We start from the raw sequence: 23754 nt of genomic DNA, 5'->3' as shown, positions 1-23754 counted from the left end.
TCTAGTTAGTATCATTCTAGTTTTCTCCTGGAACCTACATTTATTTTCGGTATTTTGATTTTTTCAGTTGTTAAAAATGAATGATTTCAGCTTTTTCTTAGATGTTTGTCATTTCTTTGGTTTGCAATTGATTTCATTCAACATAAGGCAGTACTGAGAGTTTATAGCAAACTTTTTTCCAAAATGTCCGCTTATGACTTATTCTTCCGGCCTTGGTTTTAACTTAAACGATTTTTGCCTTTCAATATTCTTCTGCTGCTTATGTCTTTTCTATGATCAGTTTTATTTTTGAATTAATATGAAATCATGTTTTCTAGCATATATTCAACAAGGAATAAGTGTGTGCTGTTTTTTGTCTTTATTACAGTTATTAGAAGTGTAATTATAGGTGTTTTCTGATTTTTAAATTTTGTAAAAGATTCAACTTAGTTTCTAAGATTATTATCTGCCGTTTGCTTTCGCGATCTTTTTCAGATTAGAATCATGAGTTATTTGAGGGCAATTGATAACCTTGTAGGCTTTTTCAGACTATCAGGTTTTTTGACCAGATTATTTCCGTATTTTTTAACGTTACCAACCGTTTTCAATAATATAAAATTTTGGTTCTCTTGGTGACAGTGGTTTAAGTTTCACCAATTTTTAGAGCAGACCTGGAGAAGTTTAATACAAAAGATAATGGCTTCCGCTTCAATTACGGTTTTGTTCATGAATTTTTTACGCTTCGAGTCGCTTCCGGAATTCTTCCGGCTATTTTTATTGTTTCGTCGTCTGACGCTCTTTTTTCGTTTTACATTTGTTGACACAGCAAAGCTGAAAAAGTCAAATTTTCTGAATGACTTCTTCCTCTCATTAACGGCATTTGCGCGCGTGACGTCATTTCTCACTCGTTTTAGCAAAAGTTTTTAGGTTATTTGCGTGATTAGATTTTGATCATACGTGACTTACCTCACTCAATAAAATGACTTTGCACTTTTAAACTTAAGTTTTGTTTTGTTTGAATTTGTTTAAGGTCAAAGGAACTCATATGTGCTGTTAAGGTGCTTAATAAGAGGCTTCTGCGGAATGGATTTTAACAAGCTTTCTTAATTTATTGCTGAATGTTTTTTTACCTAGTTTGTTGAGCGGCGTCAATTTTTTTTTCAATTCAGATCCGTATCTGTTTCTATCTCTATTATATGGCACGAAGTTTTATTCTTTCGCAGCTATTCCGGCAGTCTGCCGGCTATGTATTTTAATAATCGAAGTAAATGTATAATTAATAGCCGCCGTCAGCCTCTCAAACGGCTATTATTTAGGCGCTCTCCTTTTTTTTACAAAAGAATTTGAATTTTATTGGGGGCTGTCTTTTTCAATTGCTCTAACACGAAGTTTGATTAAAGTGCAAAAGTCTGTATCTCTCAAAGTTTGTATCAATTATATTAGTTCTGTCGGTCTTTTTTAATGCGATTTTTCATTTGACCGATTTTTCGTCTGACGCTTTTGACTTTTCGTCCTCAAAAACGGGATAAACAGGTAGCGCCCAGCGTGCATTAAGTGCTCTTAGAGCCTTTCAGCTCTGTTTCAGATCAAACTGTTGTGGAGACTTATACTTACATTTATGGTGTGAAGGGCGGTTCTTAGAGGTTGAGACACACCCCCCCACCCCCATTATTGCTTCCACCGCCCACCGCGCTGTTGCCCCCCCCAACCCAGTGTTGCCCCCATCAGCCCCCGGTGCACCCCCTCCCCCCGTGGCTAGCTACTGACAAAGGCAGCCGGTCGTTTGAGAGCAATTCGCCCAACGTTAGTCGGCTATGTTTTTAAAGATCTGTTCACACATTTTTATAGCTGCGAAGCTGTAAGCTGAGCGGAGCTATATTGCGGTGCTCTTGGTTTTTTTTTACAATTCAAAGAATTTAATTGTATTGGGGCGCTGTCTTATTTTTAAGATCTGCTCTCACATTTTCATGATTTTTGAAGTCAAATTGGAGTAGTGATTTTGGTCACGCCGAAACAGGAAATGGAGCGGAAAAGCGAGTGGTTTTGCGGCGTGAATTTTTTTCGCTGTAATTTTAAATGGTTTTCCATATCCCTTCATAGTTTATTCTAGGCCTAGCTTTTTGTTTAGTCAATGAAAATTCTTTGAATTGTACGTCAGGACTTGTCCCGCTATGTTTTTGTTTTGTCGTCTGACGCTCTTTTTTTCGTTTTGCATTTGTTCACACCTCAAAGCTGGAAAGTCAAATTTTCTGAATGACTTCTTCCTCTCACTAACTGCTTTTGACGATTTCTCACTCTCTCTAGTAAAAGTTTCATGCGTGAATAGATTTTGATCGTATGTGACACACCTCACTCAATAAAATGACTTTTGCACTTTAAAATTTAAGTTTAAGGGCAAAGGAACTCACATGTGTAATAAGGGTCCCTAATGAAAAGACTTCTGCGCAATGAATTTTATTAAGCTTTTTTAATTAATCGTTTTTTTACATAATTTTTTGAGCGGCGTGGATAAATTTTTCAACTTATATCTGTATTTTTTTCTATCTCTAGCAAACGGCACGCAAGTCTATTCTTTCGCAGCTATTCCGGCAATCTGCCGGCTATGTTCATGATTTTTGAAGTTAAATTGGTGTAGTGATTTTGGTCACTCCGAAACAGGAAGTGGAGCGAAACAGCGAGTGATTTTGCGGCGTGGCTTAAATTTTTTGCGCTAATTTTAAAGTAGAGTGGGAAAATGTGTTTGAACAAAAATTCGCTTTCTCGCTAATGTTTTTTTTATTCACATGCGGCATTTTCACTTTGATTTTTAATGTTTTCGATGTTTTTGGATCTGTTTTTTTCTTATTGGTTTTCCCAATCCATTCATAGTTCATTCTAGGCTTAGTTTTTTGTTTGAATCCAGTTTCTCTTTCTCGTTAGTGGTTTTTTTCACATGACAGCATTTTGACATTGATTTTCAGTTAATTTTTTTTGGAAAAAATCTATTTTTTTTTAGAAATTGTTTTCCCATTTTACCCATAGTCCGTTCTATGTCTAGTTTTTGTTTGGTCAATAAAAATTCTTTGCATTGTACGTCACGACTTGTCCTGCTATGTTTTTTAATTAGCTTTACCTTTTTATCACGTTTTTGTTTTTACGTAAATCACGTCCTTCACTTTTTACTTCTGACTTGCCTCACTCACTGTTTCAACTGAATGGAGTTCCATTTCTTTCACGCATTGAATAATGTAATGTAATAAATACAGTTAAGGTCAAAGAGCAAAATCAAAAGAATCGGGATAAACCGATAAAGCCCGGTCGTTAAGTCATAGTACATTAGGTTATCAAAGTTCATTAGAGCGATTGCTTGCTGATATTAGTATTAAGCTTAATACCCTTCAGATTAGAAACTGAAATAAGCATAGGTTTAGAATCTAACAGAAACTGCACACTGAATTAGAACAATTTTTGAAACTTAGGGAAAAATTGTGTCAATTACAATCTCTTCTTTTTTTCTGTTTCAATCCCGATGTGCGTCTAGAGCGTCAACGGCGGCTGTTTTCCGGCAATCTGTCGGCTATGTTTAATTTTACGATTGAAAATGAGAAGCATGAATTAACTACAAGAGAATAATATAAAATATCATTTGATGATAAGAGTGTTAAAGATGTTAATGAAAAAATTAGTTCTCATGGTTATAATTTTTAAGCTTTGTGTGCCTATATGTATAGCGTAATTTTACGTGTTTGGTTCTCTCTGTCTCTGGTGTTCCCAGGATTGTCGTGTACACATTACTATGTCCTCCTCCATTCCCCCCTAAAATTTTTAGGATAGTATTTTTGATAATTGACGGGAAAAGAAGTTAATTCAAATAGTTTAGAGACACGTGCCTAGCAACTGCTAACTGAGAAGCAACAAAGCGTACTCACTGTGAAAGCACGAGTGAACTTGTACAGACAACTTAACTCCACATGCACCGAATGCGATAAGATACCGCAGATTAACACTCAGAAATGCTCCAAGTTATAATTAGATTGTGGAAACTCTGGAGTTCTTATTTACAATTCCTGGAGTTCTTAAATAGAATGCTAAAAGGCACAATGAACTCGGTGATGCGCGACAGTGTAAAGTTGTTACGTGACAGTTCAGGAGTTAATGTCAAATTCTAGCCAACATCTCGAACGGCAAAGAGATTGATTATTAAGTTCTCAGGTACTTCAGCAGTCACGTAAGCTATACAACCTGACGGCAACAGCAGGGATAGCGCAGTGTTATGTTATCTTAAGTACTTACAACGCCTGTGTAACATTTATTCGCGTGTGGTGTTGTGAAAACACTGACTGTGTGTTGATAGGAAGAAGTTGGTCGAGCTGTTGGAGAAGGGCTTCGATCCCCCCATCATTATATTTGTGAATCAGAAGAAGGGAGCAGATGTACTCGCAAAGTCACTCGAGAAAATGGGCGTAAGTCACACCACACCACCCCACAGACACAAGAATACAAACCCTGATCTATAATTGCTATTTAACTCCTTTATGCTTTATTGGAATTAATAGCTGCGATACCTCGAAGAATTTGAATTGCACTGTATTTTTACAACTCGAAGAGGAATATTGGTTTTCTTGAGATCTTGTTAACCGAAAATACTTAGTTCGGGCGGCATTTTGATATTTTCACCTTAAAGTGAAAGTGAGTAAAATTGCCGTGTGTATTATTTCTGAGCGAGTGAGGTTTTTTGCGCATGCGTTGCGTGAAGTGGATGACTTTTGGACTTTGAAAAATGTTTTCGAGAGAATAGCACGTAGAAAACCGTTTATAGCCGTTTTTCGTCGATGTTTCCCAATTTTTTGCTTGTAAATTTAGATATTATTTTTGATTTACGCTGCATCAATATGTAGCCTTCTGAAATTGATGCTACAATAATTTTGGTGCCAAAACATTGAGTTTCAATACAAAATCGACTAACATTTTCTCGATTTTCGAAGTAAATTTTTGGATTTTTAATCTTTGAGCGGAAATTTTTGCACTTAGTGTATTTGACATCGTCCCTTTTTTGCGTTGAATTCCTCGTGTTTTTGTCCAAATTTTTGAATTCTTTTCTCTACATTTTCCCTTGATTTAATTGAATAAGGATTTCTGTGCAATGAGGTTCCTAAATTTGTGTCTTTCATAATTCACGTATTTTTGGTGTTAAGTCCAAAATTAAGTGAGGGTTTGTAGCTTAAGTGGCCTTTTTAACAATATTTTCACATTCAATATGTTTTGAATCTTTAACCAACGCTAAATAACCAAATTCACTTGTTTTTCTGTTTTCATTTTGTTTGAACTTCAATTTGAAACAAATTTTCAACTTTTACGGTTGTTTCTTGAAAATCAATGGCAGATTTTCCTTCTTCATAAGTTTGAATGGTGCGCTTTCAGTAATCTTATTTGTTCGCAAATAATATTTTGGTTTTACAGTATATTAAAAACCCATTGGAATATACAACGCTAAGTGATTCAACTAGCGGACACATGAGAGCTGCGAACCTGTTTTACGTACCGCGAGGAAGTTTGCCACATCAACTGTTGACTTACAATAACTACTTTAGCACTCTGTATTTGACATCGTCCCTTTTATAATTGTTACATTGTATTCCTGAAACCTTATTTAGCATTTATTGAACCTCCAGTGCTAAATAAGGAAATTCACTTGTTTTTCTACTTTCATTTTATTTGAATTTCAATTTGGAATGAATTCAACTTTCAATTTCAATTATTAACATGACTTTGTCTTAAGGCCCTTCTCGCAATTATCTCTGCTGAGCTATTGCCTATAATTTTTTTGCTCTGCATTTATGAGTTGCTAAAATTGAAAAGATTTTTGCTCTTTTCCTTAGTTGTTTTTATATCTGTGGTGGTCGTGTTTTTTTTGTTCCGTTTAACGTTCTTTCTTGTTTTCCCGCGTGACGTCAATTCTCACTCTCCGTTGATGAAAGTTTTATTGGTGTAAATCATTCTTTTCTTCGGAAAATTGACAGAAAAATTGAGAAATTTTAAACCTTTTTTCTTTTTTTTGCTGTTTTTCTTTTTTTTAATCTTAGCCTATTATGCCCATTGTTTTGTAAGTTTCCATTGCCCTAATTGGAAAGGAAGTTTACTCGGCTTTATGTTTCCTTGTACTAATTTAAAAAACTCTTTTATTTGTTTTAGTTTTTTTTTTCAATTTGTTTTTGAATGCCGTTTCTATTCTTCCTTGAATTTTTTATGGCGTTTGTGGAGGTTCAGGGTTCACAATAGTTGTTCTAGTTGTGTAGTCAAAAGTATGGGCAATTTTCTCCTTCGAGTCGTTTCCGGAATTCATCCGGCTATGTTTTTTTAAGATCTTTTCACACATTTTCATGATTTTTGAAGTCAAATTGGAGTAGTGATTTTGGTCACGCCGAAACAGGAAGTTGAGCGGAAAAGCGGGTGTTTTTGCGGCGTGAAATTTTTTCGCTCTGAATTTAAAGTAGAGTGAGAAAACGGTGTTTGAACAAAAATTCGCTTTCTCATTAGTGGTTTTTTGTTCACATGCGGCAATTTCACTTTGATTTTTACAGTTTTTTCGGTTGTTTGGATCGGAGTTTTTTCTAAATGGTTTTGCCAATCCATTCATATCCCGTTTTTGGTCTAGTTTTCTGTTTAGTCAATGAAAGTTTTTTTGAATTGTACGTCAGGACTTGTCCTGCTATGTTTTTGAATTATTGTAAAGTAACAGGAAATCATGTGTTTAATAAAGGTGCCTAATAAAAAGACTTCTGCGCAATGAATTTTAACGAGCTTTATTAGTTTATTGTTGTGTTTTTTGACAAAGATTTTTGAGCGGCGTCGATAAGTTATATCTGAATCTGTTAATTATACGGAAAGCAGTCTATTTCGCAGCCATCCCTTTAATCTGCAGGCTATGTTTTCAATTTTATCTGATTCGCAATTAATTTGATTTGACAAATCGAAGTTATTTTTATGGCTTTTTAAAAATGAATCTCTTAAAAAAGACAGATAATTTGAAATAAAATTTTGGTCTAAGTTTTTTCATTGAACGATTCTTTGTGTTTTAATTCTTTGTCTGATTCCTGATAAATTTTCATTTTGAAATAGTTTGAAGTCACTTTAACAAAGATGTTCTCAACATAATATAACAACCTGAGTGTTAATGGCCGAGTTTAACTTCTTTGTAAGTTTGAAAAGTGCGCTTTTACTAATCGTATTTGGTTTACAGTATATTAGAACCCATTGCAAATTTTTTGAAATGCTTTGACGTCAAAACTAAAATTTTCCCTCTTAAACCTGAATTTTCACTGTTCTAAAGTTCAGTTCGGTTTCTTAGACTGTTATCTGATTTATGTTTTTGCACTGTGTCGTCTGGTTCGCACATTTCTGTTTTTTTAAGAACGGTTATTTCCTGAATGCTAATGGTGGAGGTTTCCTTCTTTGTAATTTGAAAAGTGCGGTTTTACAATTCTTATTTCTGCGCAAATAATTTTTTGAATTACAGTATATTAATAACCCATTGCAATATACAATGCTTATTGATTCATCCATCAGTTTTATAGGCAAAATGTTCAGTTATAGACTGATTGAATCACTCGCCAGTAATGGGCAATAACTGGTGGAGGTTTCCGTCACTGAAAGTTTGAAGAGTACGCTTTTACTAGTCACATTTGGTTTACCGTATTTTTTTAAACCCGTTGCAATTTTGAATTGCTGTGACGCCAAAACTTAATTTTTTCGTCCTGAAAACTAAATTTTTGCTGTTCTGATGTTCAGATAGGTTTCTTAGACTTATCTGACTTATGTTTTCCCACTGTGTCGTTTGGGTCGCACATCTCTGATTTTTTAAGAACGGTTTTTTCCTGAATGCTAATGGCGGAGGTTTCTGTCTTTTAAAGTTTAAAAAGTGCGCTTTTACGGATCATATTTGGTTTACAGTATATTAGAGCCCATTAAAATTTTTTTGTAATGTAATAAATACAGTTAAGGTTAAAGAGCAAAATCAAAAGAATCGGGATAAACCGATAAAGCCCGGTCATTAAGTCATAGTACATTAGGTTATCAAAGTTCATTAGAGCGATTGCTTGCTGATATTAGTATTAAGCTTAATACCCTTCAGATTAGAAACTGAAATAAGCATAGGTTTAGAATCTAACAGAAACTGCACACTGAATTAGAACAATTTTTGAAACTTAGGAAAAAATTGTGTCAATTACAATCTCTTCTTTTTTTCTGTTTCAATCCCGATGTGCGTCTAGAGCGTCAACGGCGGCTGTTTTCCGACAATCTGTCGGCTATGTTTAATTTTACGATTGAAAATGAGAAGCATGAATTAACTACAAGAGAACAATATAAAATATCATTTGATGATAAGAGTGTTAAAGATGTTAATGAAAAAATTAGTTCTCATGGTTATAATTTTTAAGCTTTGTGTGCCTATATGTATAGCGTAATTTTACGTGTTTGGTTCTCTCTGTCTCTGGTGTTCCCAGGATTGTCGTGTACACATTACTAAGTCCTCCTCCATTCCCCCCTAAAATTTTTAGGATAGTATTTTTGATAATTGACGGGAAAAGAAGTTAATTCAAATAGTTTAGAGACACGTGCCTAGCAACTGCTAACTGAGAAGCAACAAAGCGTACTCACTGTGAAAGCACGAGTGAACTTGTACAGACAACTTAACTCCACATGCACCGAATGCGATAAGATACCGCAGATTAACACTCAGAAATGCTCCAAGTTATAATTAGATTGTGGAAACTCTGGAGTTATTATTTACAATTCCTGGAGTTCTTAAATAGAATGCTAAAAGGCACAATGAACTCGGTGATGCGCGACAGTGTAAAGTTGTTACGTGACAGTTCAGGAGTCAATGTCAAATTCTAGCCAACATCTCGAACGGCAAAGAGATTGATTATTAAGTTCTCAGGTACTTCAGCAGTCACGTAAGCTATACAACCTGACGGCAACAGCAGGGATAGCGCAGTGTTATGTTATCTTAAGTACTTACAACGCCTGTGTAACATTTATTCGCGTGTGGTGTTGTGAAAACACTGACTGTGTGTTGATAGGAAGAAGTTGGTCGAGCTGTTGGAGAAGGGCTTCGATCCCCCCATCATTATATTTGTGAATCAGAAGAAGGGAGCAGATGTACTCGCAAAGTCACTCGAGAAAATGGGCGTAAGTCACACCACACCACCCCACAGACACAAGAATACAAACCCTGATCTATAATTGCTATTTAACTCCTTTATGCTTTATTGGAATTAATAGCTGCGATACCTCGAAGAATTTGAATTGCACTGTATTTTTACAACTCGAAGAGGAATATTGGTTTTCTTGAGATCTTGTTAACCGAAAATACTTAGTTCGGGCGGCATTTTGATATTTTCACCTAAAAGTGAAAGTGAGTAAAATTGCCGTGTGTATTATTTCTGAGCGAGTGAGGTTTTTTGCGCATGCGTTGCGTGAAGTGGGTGACTTTTGGACTTTGAAAAATGTTTTCGAGAGAATAGCACGTAGAAAACCGTTTATAGCCGTTTTTCGTCGATGTTTCCCAATTTTTTGCTTGTAAATTTAGATATTATTTTTGATTTACGCTGCATCAATATGTAGCCTTCTGAAATTGATGCTACAATAATTTTGGTGCCAAAACATTGAGTTTCAATACAAAATCGACTAACATTTTCTCGATTTTCGAAGTAAATTTTTGGATTTTTAATCTTTGAGCGGAAATTTTTGCACTTAGTGTATTTGACATCGTCCCTTTTTTGCGTTGAATTCCTCGTGTTTTTGTCCAAATTTTTGAATTCTTTTCTCTACATTTTCCCTTGATTTAATTGAATAAGGATTTCTGTGCAATGAGGTTCCTAAATTTGTGTCTTTCATAATTCACGTATTTTTGGTGTTAAGTCCAAAATTAAGTGAGGGTTTGTAGCTTAAGTGGCCTTTTTAACAATATTTTCACATTCAATATGTTTTGAATCTTTAACCAACGCTAAATAACCAAATTCACTTGTTTTTCTGTTTTCATTTTGTTTGAACTTCAATTTGAAACAAATTTTCAACTTTTAATTATGAACTTCGATGTTTTTTTTTGTACAATATGTCATTAACCTCCTCTTTTAGCTTCAGACACTTTTTGTCGCAATTATTGATGCTATAGTTCTATTGCATGTTATTTATTGCTCTTGAACGAATTTCATAGCAATACAACTAACTAGCAACCAGCTTTGCTAATACAAAGTGGGTTGCAGCATAGAAACAGTATGGGCGTGATAGTCGGTGGGCCGGCAGTCTATCTGGTTACGAATCGGGCGGTCAATGGTTCGAATCCCGGCGGGGCACCCGCCTGTTGTTCGAGATCAATTCTTCTGACATAGTCGGTTTATGCTCTGATTTGTGCTTTCCCAACGTGTCGTTGGGATTGCAGATTTTTGATTTCTCAATTACGGTTGTTTCTTGAAAATCAATGGCAGATTTTCCTTCTTCATAAGTTTGAATGGTGCGCTTTCAGTAATCTTATTTGTTCGCAAATAATATTTTGGTTTTACAGTATATTAAAAACCCATTGGAATATACAACGCTAAGTGATTCAACTAGCGGACACATGAGAGCTGCGAACCTGTTTTACGTACCGCGAGGAAGTTTGCCACATCAACTGTTGACTTACAATAACTACTTTAGCACTCTGTATTTGACATCGTCCCTTTTATAATTGTTACATTGTATTCCTGAAACCTTATTTAGCATTTATTGAACCTCCAGTGCTAAATAAGGAAATTCACTTGTTTTTCTACTTTCATTTTATTTGAATTTCAATTTGGAATGAATTCAACTTTCAATTTCAATTATTAACATGACTTTGTCTTAAGGCCCTTCTCGCAATTATCTCTGCTGAGCTATTGCCTATAATTTTTTTGCTCTGCATTTATGAGTTGTTAAAATTGAAAAGATTTTTGCTCTTTTCCTTAGTTGTTTTTATATCTGTGGTGGTCGTGTTTTTTTTGTTCCGTTTAACGTTCTTTCTTGTTTTCCCGCGTGACGTCAATTCTCACTCTCCGTTGATGAAAGTTTTATTGGTGTAAATCATTCTTTTCTTCGGAAAATTGACAGAAAAATTGAGAAATTTTAAACCTTTTTTCTTTTTTTTGCTGTTTTTCTTTTTTTTAATCTTAGCCTATTATGCCCATTGTTTTGTAAGTTTCCATTGCCCTAATTGGAAAGGAAGTTTACTCGGCTTTATGTTTCCTTGTACTAATTTAAAAAACTCTTTTATTTGTTTTAGTTTTTTTTTTTTTCAATTTGTTTTTGAATGCCGTTTCTATTCTTCCTTGAATTTTTTATGGCGTTTGTGGAGGTTCAGGGTTCACAATAGTTGTTCTAGTTGTGTAGTCAAAAGTATGGGCAATTTTCTCCTTCGAGTCGTTTCCGGAATTCATCCGGCTATGTTTTTTTAAGATCTTTTCACACATTTTCATGATTTTTGAAGTCAAATTGGAGTAGTGATTTTGGTCACGCCGAAACAGGAAGTTGAGCGGAAAAGCGGGTGTTTTTGCGGCGTGAAATTTTTTCGCTCTGAATTTAAAGTAGAGTGAGAAAACGGTGTTTGAACAAAAATTCGCTTTCTCATTAGTGGTTTTTTGTTCACATGCGGCAATTTCACTTTGATTTTTACAGTTTTTTCGGTTGTTTGGATCGGAGTTTTTTCTAAATGGTTTTCCCAATCCATTCATATCCCGTTTTTGGTCTAGTTTTCTGTTTAGTCAATGAAAGTTTTTTTGAATTGTACGTCAGGACTTGTCCTGCTATGTTTTTGAATTATTGTAAAGTAACAGGAAATCATGTGTTTAATAAAGGTGCCTAATAAAAAGACTTCTGCGCAATGAATTTTAACGAGCTTTATTAGTTTATTGTTGTGTTTTTTGACAAAGATTTTTGAGCGGCGTCGATAAGTTATATCTGAATCTGTTAATTATACGGAAAGCAGTCTATTTCGCAGCCATCCCTTTAATCTGCAGGCTATGTTTTCAATTTTATCTGATTCGCAATTAATTTGATTTGACAAATCGAAGTTATTTTTATGGCTTTTTAAAAATGAATCTCTTAAAAAAGACAGATAATTTGAAATAAAATTTTGGTCTAAGTTTTTTCATTGAACGATTCTTTGTGTTTTAATTCTTTGTCTGATTCCTGATAAATTTTCATTTTGAAATAGTTTGAAGTCACTTTAACAAAGATGTTCTCAACAGAATATAACAACCTGAGTGTTAATGGCCGAGTTTAACTTCTTTGTAAGTTTGAAAAGTGCGCTTTTACTAATCGTATTTGGTTTACAGTATATTAGAACCCATTGCAAATTTTTTGAAATGCTTTGACGTCAAAACTAAAATTTTCCCTCTTAAACCTGAATTTTCACTGTTCTAAAGTTCAGTTCGGTTTCTTAGACTGTTATCTGATTTATGTTTTTGCACTGTGTCGTCTGGTTCGCACATTTCTGTTTTTTAAGAACGGTTATTTCCTGAATGCTAATGGTGGAGGTTTCCTTCTTTGTAATTTGAAAAGTGCGGTTTTACAATTCTTATTTCTGCGCAAATAATTTTTTGAATTACAGTATATTAATAACCCATTGCAATATACAATGCTTATTGATTCATCCATCAGTTTTATAGGCAAAATGTTCAGTTATAGACTGATTGAATCACTCGCCAGTAATGGGCAATAACTGGTGGAGGTTTCCGTCACTGAAAGTTTGAAGAGTACGCTTTTACTAATCACATTTGGTTTACCGTATTTTTTTAAACCCGTTGCAATTTTGAATTGCTGTGACGCCAAAACTTAATTTTTTCGTCCTGAAAACTAAATTTTTGCTGTTCTGATGTTCAGATAGGTTTCTTAGACTTATCTGACTTATGTTTTCCCACTGTGTCGTTTGGGTCGCACATCTCTGATTTTTTAAGAACGGTTTTTTCCTGAATGCTAATGGCGGAGGTTTCTGTCTTTTAAAGTTTAAAAAGTGCGCTTTTACGGATCATATTTGGTTTACAGTATATTAGAGCCCATTAAAATTTTTTTGAATTGTTGTGACGCCAAAACTGAAATTCTTCCCCCTTAAACCTAATTTTTTGCTGTTCTGAAGTCAATTTCTGTTTCTTCGACTGTTATCTGGCTTATGTTTTCTACTGTGTTGTTGGGCTCGCACAATTCTGATTTTTTTTACGAACGGTTATTTCCTGAATGCTAATGGTGGAGGTTTCCTTTTTTGTAAGTTGAAAAAGTGCGCTTCTACTTATCATATTTCTTCGCAAATATTATTTTGGTTTACTGTATATGAATAACCCTTTGCAATATGCAACGCTTATTGATTCGTCTATCAGTTGTAGTCAATATTTTCTGTTATAGGTTGATTGAATCACCCAACAGTTATGGACAATAACTGGCGGAGGTTTCCGTCTTTGAAAGTTTGGAAAGTGCGCTTTTATTAATCATATTTTACTTACAGTATATTAAAACCCATTGCAATTTTTTTGAAATGCTGTGACGCCAAAACTGAATCTGCTGAAACCTAAATTGTCGCTGTTCTGATGTTCAGTTAGGTTTCTTAGACTGTTATCTGACTTATGTTTTCCCACTGTGTTGTTTGGGTCGCACATTTCTGATTTTTTAAGAATAGTTTTTTCCTGAATGCTAATGGCAGAGGTTTCTGTCTTTGAAAGTTTGAAAAGTGCGCTTTTACGGATCATATTTGGTTTACAGTATATCGGAACCCATTAATTTTTTTTTGAATTGCTGTGACACCAAAGCTGAATTTCTTCCCCCTTAAACCAAAGTTTTTGCTGTTCTGAAGTTCATTTCTGTTTCGTCGACTGTTATCTGACTTACGTTTTCCACTGTGTCGTTGGGCTCGCACGTTTCTGATTTTTTAAAAACGTTGATTTCCTGAATGCTAATGGTGGAAGTTTCCTTCTTTGTAAGTTTGAAATGTGCGCTTTTACTAATCATATTTCGCAAATAATTTTTTGGATTACATTGTTTTAATAACCCTTTGCAATATACAAGGCTTATTGATTATCCATAAGTTATAGGCAAAATATTCAGTTATAAACTGATTGAATCACCCACCAGTAATGGGCAATAACTGGTGGAGGTTTCCCTCTTTGAAAGTTTAAAAAAAGCGCTTTTACTAATCATATTTGGTTTACAGTATATTAAAATCAATTAAAATTTTGAATTGCTGTGACGCCAAAACTGAATTTCTTCCCCTTGAAACCTAAGTTTTTGCTGTTCTGAAGTTCATTTCTGTTTCTTAGACTGTTATCTGACTTATGTTTTCCCACTGTGTCGTTGGGCTCGCACATTTCTGATTTTTTTGCAAACGGTTATTTACTGAACGCTAAGGGCGGAGGTTCCTTTTTTTGTAAGATTGAAATGTGCGCTTCTACTAATCATATTTGTTCGCAAATGTTATTTTGGTTTACAGTATATGAATATTCCTTTGCAATATACAACGCTTGTTGATTCATCTATCAGTTGTAGTCAATATTTTCCGTTATAGGTTGATTGAATCATCCACTAGTTATGGACAATAACTGGCGGAGGTTTCCGTCTTTGAAAGTTTGAAAAATGCGCTTTTGTTAGTCGTATTTGACTTACAGTATATTAAAAACCCATTGCAAGTTTTTTGAAATGCTGTGACACGAAAACTGAATTTTTCGCCCTTAAACCTAAATTTTTGCTGTTCTGATGTTCAGTGAGGTTTCTTCGACTGTTATCTGACTTATGTTTGTTCATTTCTGTTTCTGGGACTGTTATCTTACTTATGTTTTCCCACTGTGTCGTTTGGGTCGCACATTTCTGATTTTTTAAGAACGGTTATTTCCTGAATGCTAATGGCGGAGGTTTGCGTCGTTGAAAGCTTGAAATCACGCTTTTGCTAATCACATTTGGTTTACAGTATTTTAAATCCCATTGCAATTGTTTTGACTTGCTGTGACACCAAAACTGAATTTCTTCCCACTGAAACCTAAATTTTTGCTGTTCTGAAGTACAGTTCGGTTTCTTAGACTGTTATCTGACTTATGTTTTCCCACTGTGTCGTTGGGCTCGCACATTTCTGATTTTTTAAGAACGGTTTTTTCCCGAATGCTCATGATGGAGTTTTCCTTCTTTGTAAGTTTTAAAAGTGCGCTTTTACTAATCATGTTTCTTAGCAAATAATATTTTGGTATACAGTATATTAATAACCCTTTGCAATATACAACGCTTATTGATTCATCCATAAGTTATAGGGAAATATTAAGTTACAGACTGATTGAATCACTCACTAGTAATGGGCAATAACTGGTGGAGGTTTCCGTCTCTGAAAGTTTGAAAAGTACGCTTTCACTAATCACATTTGTTTTACCGTATTTTTTGAAAACCCGTTGCAATTTTGAATTGCTGTGACGCCGAAACTTAATTTTTCCCCCCTGAAACCTAAATTTTCGCTGTTCTGATGTTCAGTTAGGTTTCTTAGACTGTTATCTGACTTATGTTTTCCCACTGTGTCGTTTGGGTCGCACATTTCTGATTTTTTAAGAACGGTTTTTTCCTGAATGCTAATGGCAGAGGTTTCTGTCTTTGAAAGTTTGAGAAGTGCGCTTTTACGGATCATATTTGGTTTACAGTATATCGGAACCCATTTATTTTTTTTGAATTGCTGTGACACCAAAACTGAATTTCTTCCCCCTTAAACCAAAGTTCTTGCTGTTCTGAAGTTCATTTCTGTTTCTTCGACTGTTATCTGATTTATGTTTTCCCATTGTGTCGTTGGGCTCGCACATTGCTGATTGTTTTACGAACGGTTTTTTCCTGTATGCTGATGGTGGTGGTTTCCTTTGTAAATTTTAAAGGTGCGCTTTTACTTATCATATTTCTACACAAATGTTATTTTGGTTTACAGTATTTGAATAAACCTTTGCAATATATAACGCTGATTGGTTCATCCATCAGTTATAGTCAATATTTTCTGTTATAGGTTGATTGGATTACCCACCAGTTATGGACGATAACTGGCGGAGGTTTCCGTCTTTGAAAGTTTGAAAAGTGCGCTTTTATTAATCATATTTGGTCTGTCGCACACTTTTAGTCACATTGGACCAAACCCATTTAGCCCAAAATCCGGAGGCGTAGGGTCAAATCCCGATGGCGGGATTTTGGGCTAAATTGGTTTGGTCGAATGTCCAAAAGTGCGACAGACCCCCATTTATCGCTACTTGCGCTGACCAAGAGTCGACTTTTCCACCAAGAGAACATCAGATTGAACGGGTCAAGCTGATAAGTTTTTGGCGTAAATTTCCCCAAAACTTTTCTTGGGACTTTCTTTTTGACAATACTGTGAAGAAAAGTCTTCAGAAGCTAGCTCATATTCGACGAGTTTTGCCTGCTCAAACAAAAGTGAATGTGAAGTTTGCTCTGGTTAAAAGTTATATACTTTCGCTTCTCTACTATGGATAAAAAATTTGATTCACCCGTAAAGTCAGACTACAGCGTTTGGAGAAGGTTTAAAGAAGATGCTTCAAGCGGATCTGTAGAAAGTGGAATCTCTCCGATTCAGACTTTCCTAAATCTGATTAATCAATGTTGTTTACCGATGGGGTACAAGTTAGTCCTTCTTTTGAACAAAATACTTGTTGGAGAGACAATATTAAATTCATTTGACTTCTGAAAGATAATATCACACGGCTGCAATACAAGATCTAGTGGTAAATTTTTTATTTACGCTAGAGAAGCGACAGAAGCGGTGCGAGGAAAGTTTTTTTTCGTTCGTGTATCAAAGTACAATAGTGCGCTTTTTTTCTACAATCTCTCCTGGTATAGGCCTCTGATGAGTCCCAAAACACTGCAAAGAGAAATGGCCAAGTTTTTTGCGGCACAAGCATTATCTAAATTTATATACTACTGCTATCCTTCTGGAGGGATCCATGGAAAACCTATATCAAAATTGAACCTCCTAAGTGTGCAAAACAAAGATGCTGGGAACTATGTTTGGCTTGAATCATTTTTAATATTATTATAGCTGCGAAGCTGTAAGCTGAGCGCAGCTATATTGCGTTGCTCTTGGTTTTGTTTCGTCGTCTGACGCTCTTTTTTGCTTTACAATTTGTTCACACAGCAAAGCTGAAAAAGTCTGAATTTTCTGAATGACTTCTTCCTCTCACTAACGGCGTTTGCGCGAGTAACGTAAGTTCTCTCTCTCTCTCTCTCTAGCAAAAGATATTATGTCGTTTGCGTGATCAGATTTTGATCATATGATCATACGCGACTTTCCTCACTCAATAAAATGAATTAGTTTAAGTTTAATTTGAATTAGTTTAAGTTTAAAGAAATTCATGTGTGCAGTAAAGGCCCTGAATAAAAGGCTTCTGCGGAAGGAATTTGAACAAGCTTTATGAATTTTTTGCTGAATGTTTTTTACCTAGCTTTTTGAGCGTGTCGATTTTTTTTCAATTTAGATCTGTGTCTGTTTCTATCTCTATTACACGGCACGCAAGTCTATTCTTTCGCAGCTATTCCGGCCCGGCGATCTGCCCGCTGCTTTTATTGAAGAGAACTTTTAAAACAGGAGCGAGACATAGACTTAGAAGTTTGAGAAAGTAATTTGAGAAATTTTAGCTGTCTAATTTTGTTGTTTAGGATCTTAAGTTCATTAAAAATTTCCTTTTCCGCGACGTAAGTTAAATGAAACAATTCCTGTGCGCGTCTCACTTATTTGTGGCTAAAATACTTTTGAAAAAGGCCTTAATACTGCGCGAATATTTTTTGTTAGAATTCCTTTTTGTATTTACTAACTCATTGATTTACTTCAAACAAAATTGGTGTGTAAAGCGATTTGGGTCCTGGTTTTAGGTCAAGATTCTGTTATATTTGTTTTTATCTTTCAAAGTCTTCGTTGATGGTCTTATTTCGATGCAACTGTTGCAAAGGAAAGGTATTGCGTTGCTTTCAAATTTTTGCGTTGTTCTGAAGTTTTTGCGTTGTTCAAAAAATGTTGAAGAAAAGTTTTCCCTTGACCTTTTTTGCGCTTTTGTTCTAGAACAATCTTTGACTTCTGGAGTGAATTTTCACGCTTGAGTTCTTCATTTTTAAGTGATCTAAGGTGCTGGCTTTGAGAGCGATATTAAGCGAAAAAGATCAACGCCATAGTAGTGGTGAAGTTGTTTGTCTGGCATCCCGGGGCGTGGTTTGAACCCCTGTGGGGCGGCTATTTTTGTTGCAGCCACGAAACAATTTTAAGCTACACCCCCTTTAAATTGAATTACCCTCGCCTGTCGTTCAAGAGCAAGTCTTCCGACGCTAGTGGTTTATGTTAAAACATACCTGCTAGTATGTGTGTGTGTGTGTGTGTGTGTGCGTGTGCGTGCGTGTGTGTGTGTGTGTGTGTGTGTGTGTGTGTGTGTGCGTGGGTGTGTGTGTGCGTGTGCGTGCGTGTGTGTGTGTGCGTGTGGGTGTGTGTGTGTGTGCGTGTGTGTTTATGTATGTGTGTTGGATATATTAATTTGTGATTTGTTTGTGTTAGTTCAACCCATGTGCATTGCACGGTGGCAAAGGACAGGAGCAGCGTGAGTTGGCACTGAACAACCTGAAGACAGGGAGCAAGGACATTCTTGTGGCCACTGATGTCGCTGGCAGAGGCATCGACATCAAGGATGTCTCCATGGTCATCAACTATGATATGGCCAAAAACATTCAGGGTCACGTACTTTAATTTACTAATCGCGAAAATCATTTAGAAACATATTTATTTGGTAGTTGGCTATCAAAAACGAAACGTTAATTCAATTCGATGGTACAATTCGCATTAGTTTATAAATGACTTAGATCATAACTGAATTATCTCGTTCTCTAATTGACTTTCAAAGCAAGAATTACTGTAATTTGAGATTACTTCAATTAATTTGAAGAAAAACAAAGGAGTCTTTGATCATGAGCGCTGTTAATAATAAGGCATCGGAACTGAAATGAAATAGGCATCCTTAAGTTTTTACAACTAAGTTTTACCTTAGTTGCAGTCAGCCTCTTAAGTGCTATTATTTAGGTGCTGTCCTTTTTACGATTCCAAGAGGAGTATTGGTATTCTGCAGGTTTTTGTGAGGTGGAGCAAGTTTGCTCAACTTGAAGTTTTCGAACAGTGACTTCTGTTTTCGAACTTTTGACATCTTATCCTCTGTTAATATCTGAGGTGTAAAGCTTGAGGTGTTTTGAGCCTAGAACTGCTCCAAACTACTATAACCCCAACTAGCAATCATACTACGTTCTTCATTATTAATAGCCGCACAGCGATAGCTGGGGCTATTATTGGCCTTCTCTTGGTTTTTTTACAATTCAAAGAATTTGAATTGTATTGGGGCGCTGTCTTTTTTTTTAAGATCTGTTCACACATTTTCATGATTTTTGAAGTCAAATTGAAGTGGTGATTTTGGTCACGCCGAAACAGGAAATGGAGCGAAAGAGCGAGTGGTTTTGCGGCGTGAAATTGTTTCGCTCTAATTTTAAAGTGTTTGAACAAAAATTCGCTTTCTCGCTAGTGGTTTTTTGTTCACATGCGGCAATTTCACTTTGATTTTTACGGTTTTTTCGATTTTTTGCCTCTGATTTTTTTAGAAATGGTTTTCCCAATTCACTCCTGGTCCGTTCTAGGTCTAGTTCTGTCAATGAAAATTCTTTGAATTGTACGTCAGGACTTATCCTGCTATGTTTTTTTATTTCTTCGTCATGATTTTTGTTACGACCATATGACGTCACTGCCACTTTTTGTTCATTCGTTCATGCAATTTCAACTGAATTGCATGTGTGACGTCGTTTTTCGCTCTTAGTGGAGCGAATTTTTTGTTCATGCGCGTGATTAAATTTTTGGTCACACTTGACTTACCTCACTCTCAAAAATGACCTCACTTTGAAATTGACTTTTTTTACTTTAATTCAAAGAGATAAGTTCAAATGGGTGTGTGTCACTCTAAATGAAGGTTATTTGAGATCAGCTAGTAGAGGCAGCAATAACTTATACAGATTTTTAATCAAAATATAACAGGTCAGCCTTCAATGAAAAGTCGAATTTTTTTTTCTGTTTTTTTTTAGACTGCCGATCTACGAATCTATTGCGGCTATTTTCTGGCAATCTGCCAGCTATGTTTGGTGTAAATAGTGAAATGTTAGATAATTTTGTCTGCATCTTCGAAAACAAAAAGCACAATTCAATCTGGCAATTAACTTTCGTTTTTTGCTTTTCTCTTCACCGTTGATATCGCATTTTTACGGCCACTGTTGCTAGATTTTAAATTAGACGACTCTTCGAGTTGTTTCCGATACTCTGCCGGCTATGTTTAGGCGCTCTCCTTTCATTGTAATTCATTTTACCTGTCACCATTTTCAATTTTGACTTCTTACTTACCTACATCTTACTTATCTTACTCAAGTAAGATTAAAAGTTTCTTCTTAGAATGCACCACCTCTATCTACCCATAGTCTTTGTGGTTCTCTAAGCCGATAAGCCTAATTATATTTTGTAATTTTTTGAATAACAGTGAATATCAATATATAATCATCATGGTATTTACTCAATGATGACTTATCAAGTAAATCTGCACACTTCCTTTTTTATATAATGTTTCTATTTTTGTTACTCAAAGTTTTTTATGGAGTCAAATTAATTCTTCAGCTAACTTTTGATGCATTTTTAGTTCTTTGTAATTGAAAGCCATTGGTAATTGATACACTTTTTAAATTAGATAAGTCCAAGCATGTTCTGTAAATATATCAACATGGCTTCCCTAATGTGCCATTAAATTGCATCTGCATGACTTACAATTAAATCTACAGACCTTGTTTCATCCTTGTATAATGGTGTAATGTTCTGTATATCAAAGTTTGTTATTTGTGGGCTAAATACTTCATAAGGTATTTCTTACGTTTTTTCTAAGTTATCATAATTTAAAAACACCAATTATTTGTTTATTGTTCATCATTTTGTGTCCTAGTGTTTCATTTGATGTTTTTACTCATTTGGCCACTTTTTGTCACTAGTGATAATAATCTTTCTATTAATTTGTTAGGATAGGGTAAGCCGCTTTGCAAATTGGCCATTAAGTCAGAAGCCGAAACATTTTCTTCGTCGGAAACGTCTTGCAGATTGTCATCGCTGCAGGAAATGCCTACCGGCTGATTCACCATGTCTCTTGACATTGCTTTCTGTACAAAACTTCTCAAAACTTTTGATCTATTACTTCATGTATCTCCTTTTTGGGGTATAATTGACATCAGAAACCTTTTTAATCTTATTTCATCTCTAATGTCCAGTTACTTCTTTATTAGTTATAAACAGTCAGTCCATTAGTGAAGTCATAGATATTATCTTATGTTCTTTTTCATAAGTTAGAGATCCATCTACACCATTTAATTCATTTAATTAAGTTTGCATCTACCTGTTGTGATTGTAATTAATAGCCGCCTCAGCTTTTCAGCCGGCTATTTTTTCACTTCGTCGTACTACAATTTTTTTGCTTTACTTTAGTTCTCAGCTTGTTCATCATTCAGCCTGAAATTTTTGTGACTTCTCTAGTCTAGTTTCGTTCTTCTCTCATTCTGCTAAAAGTGTTTGTAGACAGCTGTTGCTCAGAAAAACGAAATCAGAAATAGAAACGGGATAAACCCATAAAGCACAATTTTACATGCCCATTACTCGAACTTTGTTTTTAGTTACCATCTCTAATGCTTATTGGTATTGATACTAGCCCCTGTGTCGTCTCACTACGAAACAGGAGTATATTCAGCTCGGAAATGACATTAGAATAGTTCGCACTTTAAAATTATTTTTGTACAAAAATAATTGTCTTTATTTTTTTCTCTGCTTTCAATTCCAATCTTGTTTATGGGAATCAACGGCGGCTATTTTTAGGCAATCTACCGGGTATGGGTATGTTTGATCAATAGCCGCCGTCAGGCACTAGGTTATTATTTAAGCCCTCTCGTTTTTTTTAAATAGCCGCACAGCGGTAGATTGGGCTATTATTCGCCTTCTTTTGGTTGTTTTTATTTCGTCAAGATTTTTGTTACGACCATATGACATCACAACCGCTTCACATCTGCCTTTTTTTACTCTTCCATGTAATTTTAACTGAAGTGCGTGTGTGACGTCATTTTTCAATCTTAGTGCAGCGAGTTTTTTGTTGTTGTTCATTCGCATGATTAAGTTTTCGGCCACACTTGACTTACATAACTCTCAAAAATGACCTCCTCGCTCTGAAATTGACTTTTCTTAACTTTAATTAAAAGAGATAATGTCAAGCGCATATGTGTCACTCTAATTGAAGGTTATTTGAGAGAACCTAATAGAAGCAGCAATAAGTTATAAAGATTCTTAATCAAAATATAACATCTCAGCGTTTTATAATTTTTTTTTCTGTTTTACCGTTTTTTTGAGACTGCAGATCTACAAAGCTATTGCCGCTATTTTTCGGCAATTTTCCGGCTATGTTTTAGCTTCTCATCTATTTCTGTTTTTATCCTTATTTATTCAACTCTTCTAGTGTTATTAGCTTGTAACACGTTCATTCATTTTAAAAGCCAAAAACACCCTCACTTAGTTTTCAAATGTATTCAAGCCTCAGTTTTCATGTTTTTTTTCATAAACAGTGGAACAGGTTCCTTGATCACAATGTTTCCACCGATCTCTGCTCATGGTTTTACTGTTACATTTGTAAAACAAAGAAAGCTATTTTCTGATAGGTCAACATTTGTTATCATACAAACTGCGTACCATGCCATATAATTGCCATACTATACCGTACCACACACATACCATACATATGCTCATGCTTCCTTGGCCTGAGCCAACAAATATGTCATTTGTCAATATGTCATATTCATGCCTTGGGTATACATACTTCCGGCTCTTATTCGTTGGGCCTGGCGCTACCATATACACATTACTGCCAAAATGTATTTGGCTGCTGTTTTGGGCAAGCGTGGCGATGTTTGTACAGCAGTTGTGTAAATGTATCTATAATGATTTTAGATTACACTCACAGAATAGGAAGGACTGGTAGGGCGGGTAAGAACGGAGTGGCAGTGACCTTCCTCACTCAGGAGGATTCCCTCACCTTCTTCGATCTGAAAGAGGTTGTAATGAGCAGCCCCATCAGCACCTGTCCCCCCGAGTTGGCCAATCACCCGGAAGCCCAAAAGAAACCCGGCACTTTCGTACCTGTGCGCAAGAAGGATGAAATTGTGTACTTGAAATAATGAATAAGTGCAAGCATGAACAATTTGTGGTGAAAGTGACTGTGCTTCATGCTGGCTGCAATTCGAGATTATGAGAGATGAAAAGTCAGAGGAACTATCGACAGACTAACTCTTGTTACTCATTAATTAAGATTGATTAAAGTATCTATTATTTGTTTCTTCAATTGTGTCAACTGAAGTTTGAGTGAAAATTGAGCTTCAAAGTTTAGTTTTGTGAACTTAGAGTGCATTGCGACTGCGATTGTAATTGCTTGCTAAACTTGTCTGATGACATCTGCTGTGATCAACTGTTCGGTCTTGCTTGTCACAAAAATTGAGAAACATTTTGCTTGATTGTGGTGAAAGGTGTAATGTTTTCTATGATTATATTCTGTACGTCGTACTTCTTTGCTTCCAGATAGTTACTGCGGAGCGCGTTCAATAAGATTAATACGAACTGGTGGCCTGGAAAAATTCAAATTAATCTTTTAAATTGGTCCTTCAACTATCTAGAAGACAGAGCTCAAT

General features: G+C 35.4%; 1 protein-coding gene across 3 annotated transcripts in view; it reads left to right on the top strand.

Moving 5' to 3' along the window:
• LOC142345791 (putative ATP-dependent RNA helicase DDX23) overlaps positions 1-23455 on the top strand; it is a 160511-nt gene extending 137056 nt beyond the window's left edge. Inside the window, exons 15-17 of one of the 3 annotated variants that reach the window (XM_075398148.1) lie at positions 4313-4421; positions 18527-18701; positions 23021-23455. In XM_075398148.1, the coding sequence (XP_075254263.1) occupies positions 4313-4421; positions 18527-18701; positions 23021-23247 (511 nt within the window). In that variant the 3' untranslated portion in view covers positions 23248-23455. Of the gene's footprint in view, positions 1-4312; positions 4491-18526; positions 18702-23020 lie in introns of those variants that run through there. The other 2 variants (XM_075398145.1, XM_075398146.1) reach the window with 2 other exon arrangements.
• Positions 23456-23754: the final 299 nt, after the last annotated feature.

Source organism: Convolutriloba macropyga, chromosome 9 (assembly GCF_964194025.1).
Source record: "Convolutriloba macropyga chromosome 9, txConMacr16.3, whole genome shotgun sequence".
Taxonomy (NCBI): domain Eukaryota; kingdom Metazoa; phylum Xenacoelomorpha; order Acoela; family Convolutidae; genus Convolutriloba; species Convolutriloba macropyga.
Note: the sequence above shows the minus strand (reverse complement) of the source record. Positions and strands in the feature narration are given on the sequence as shown.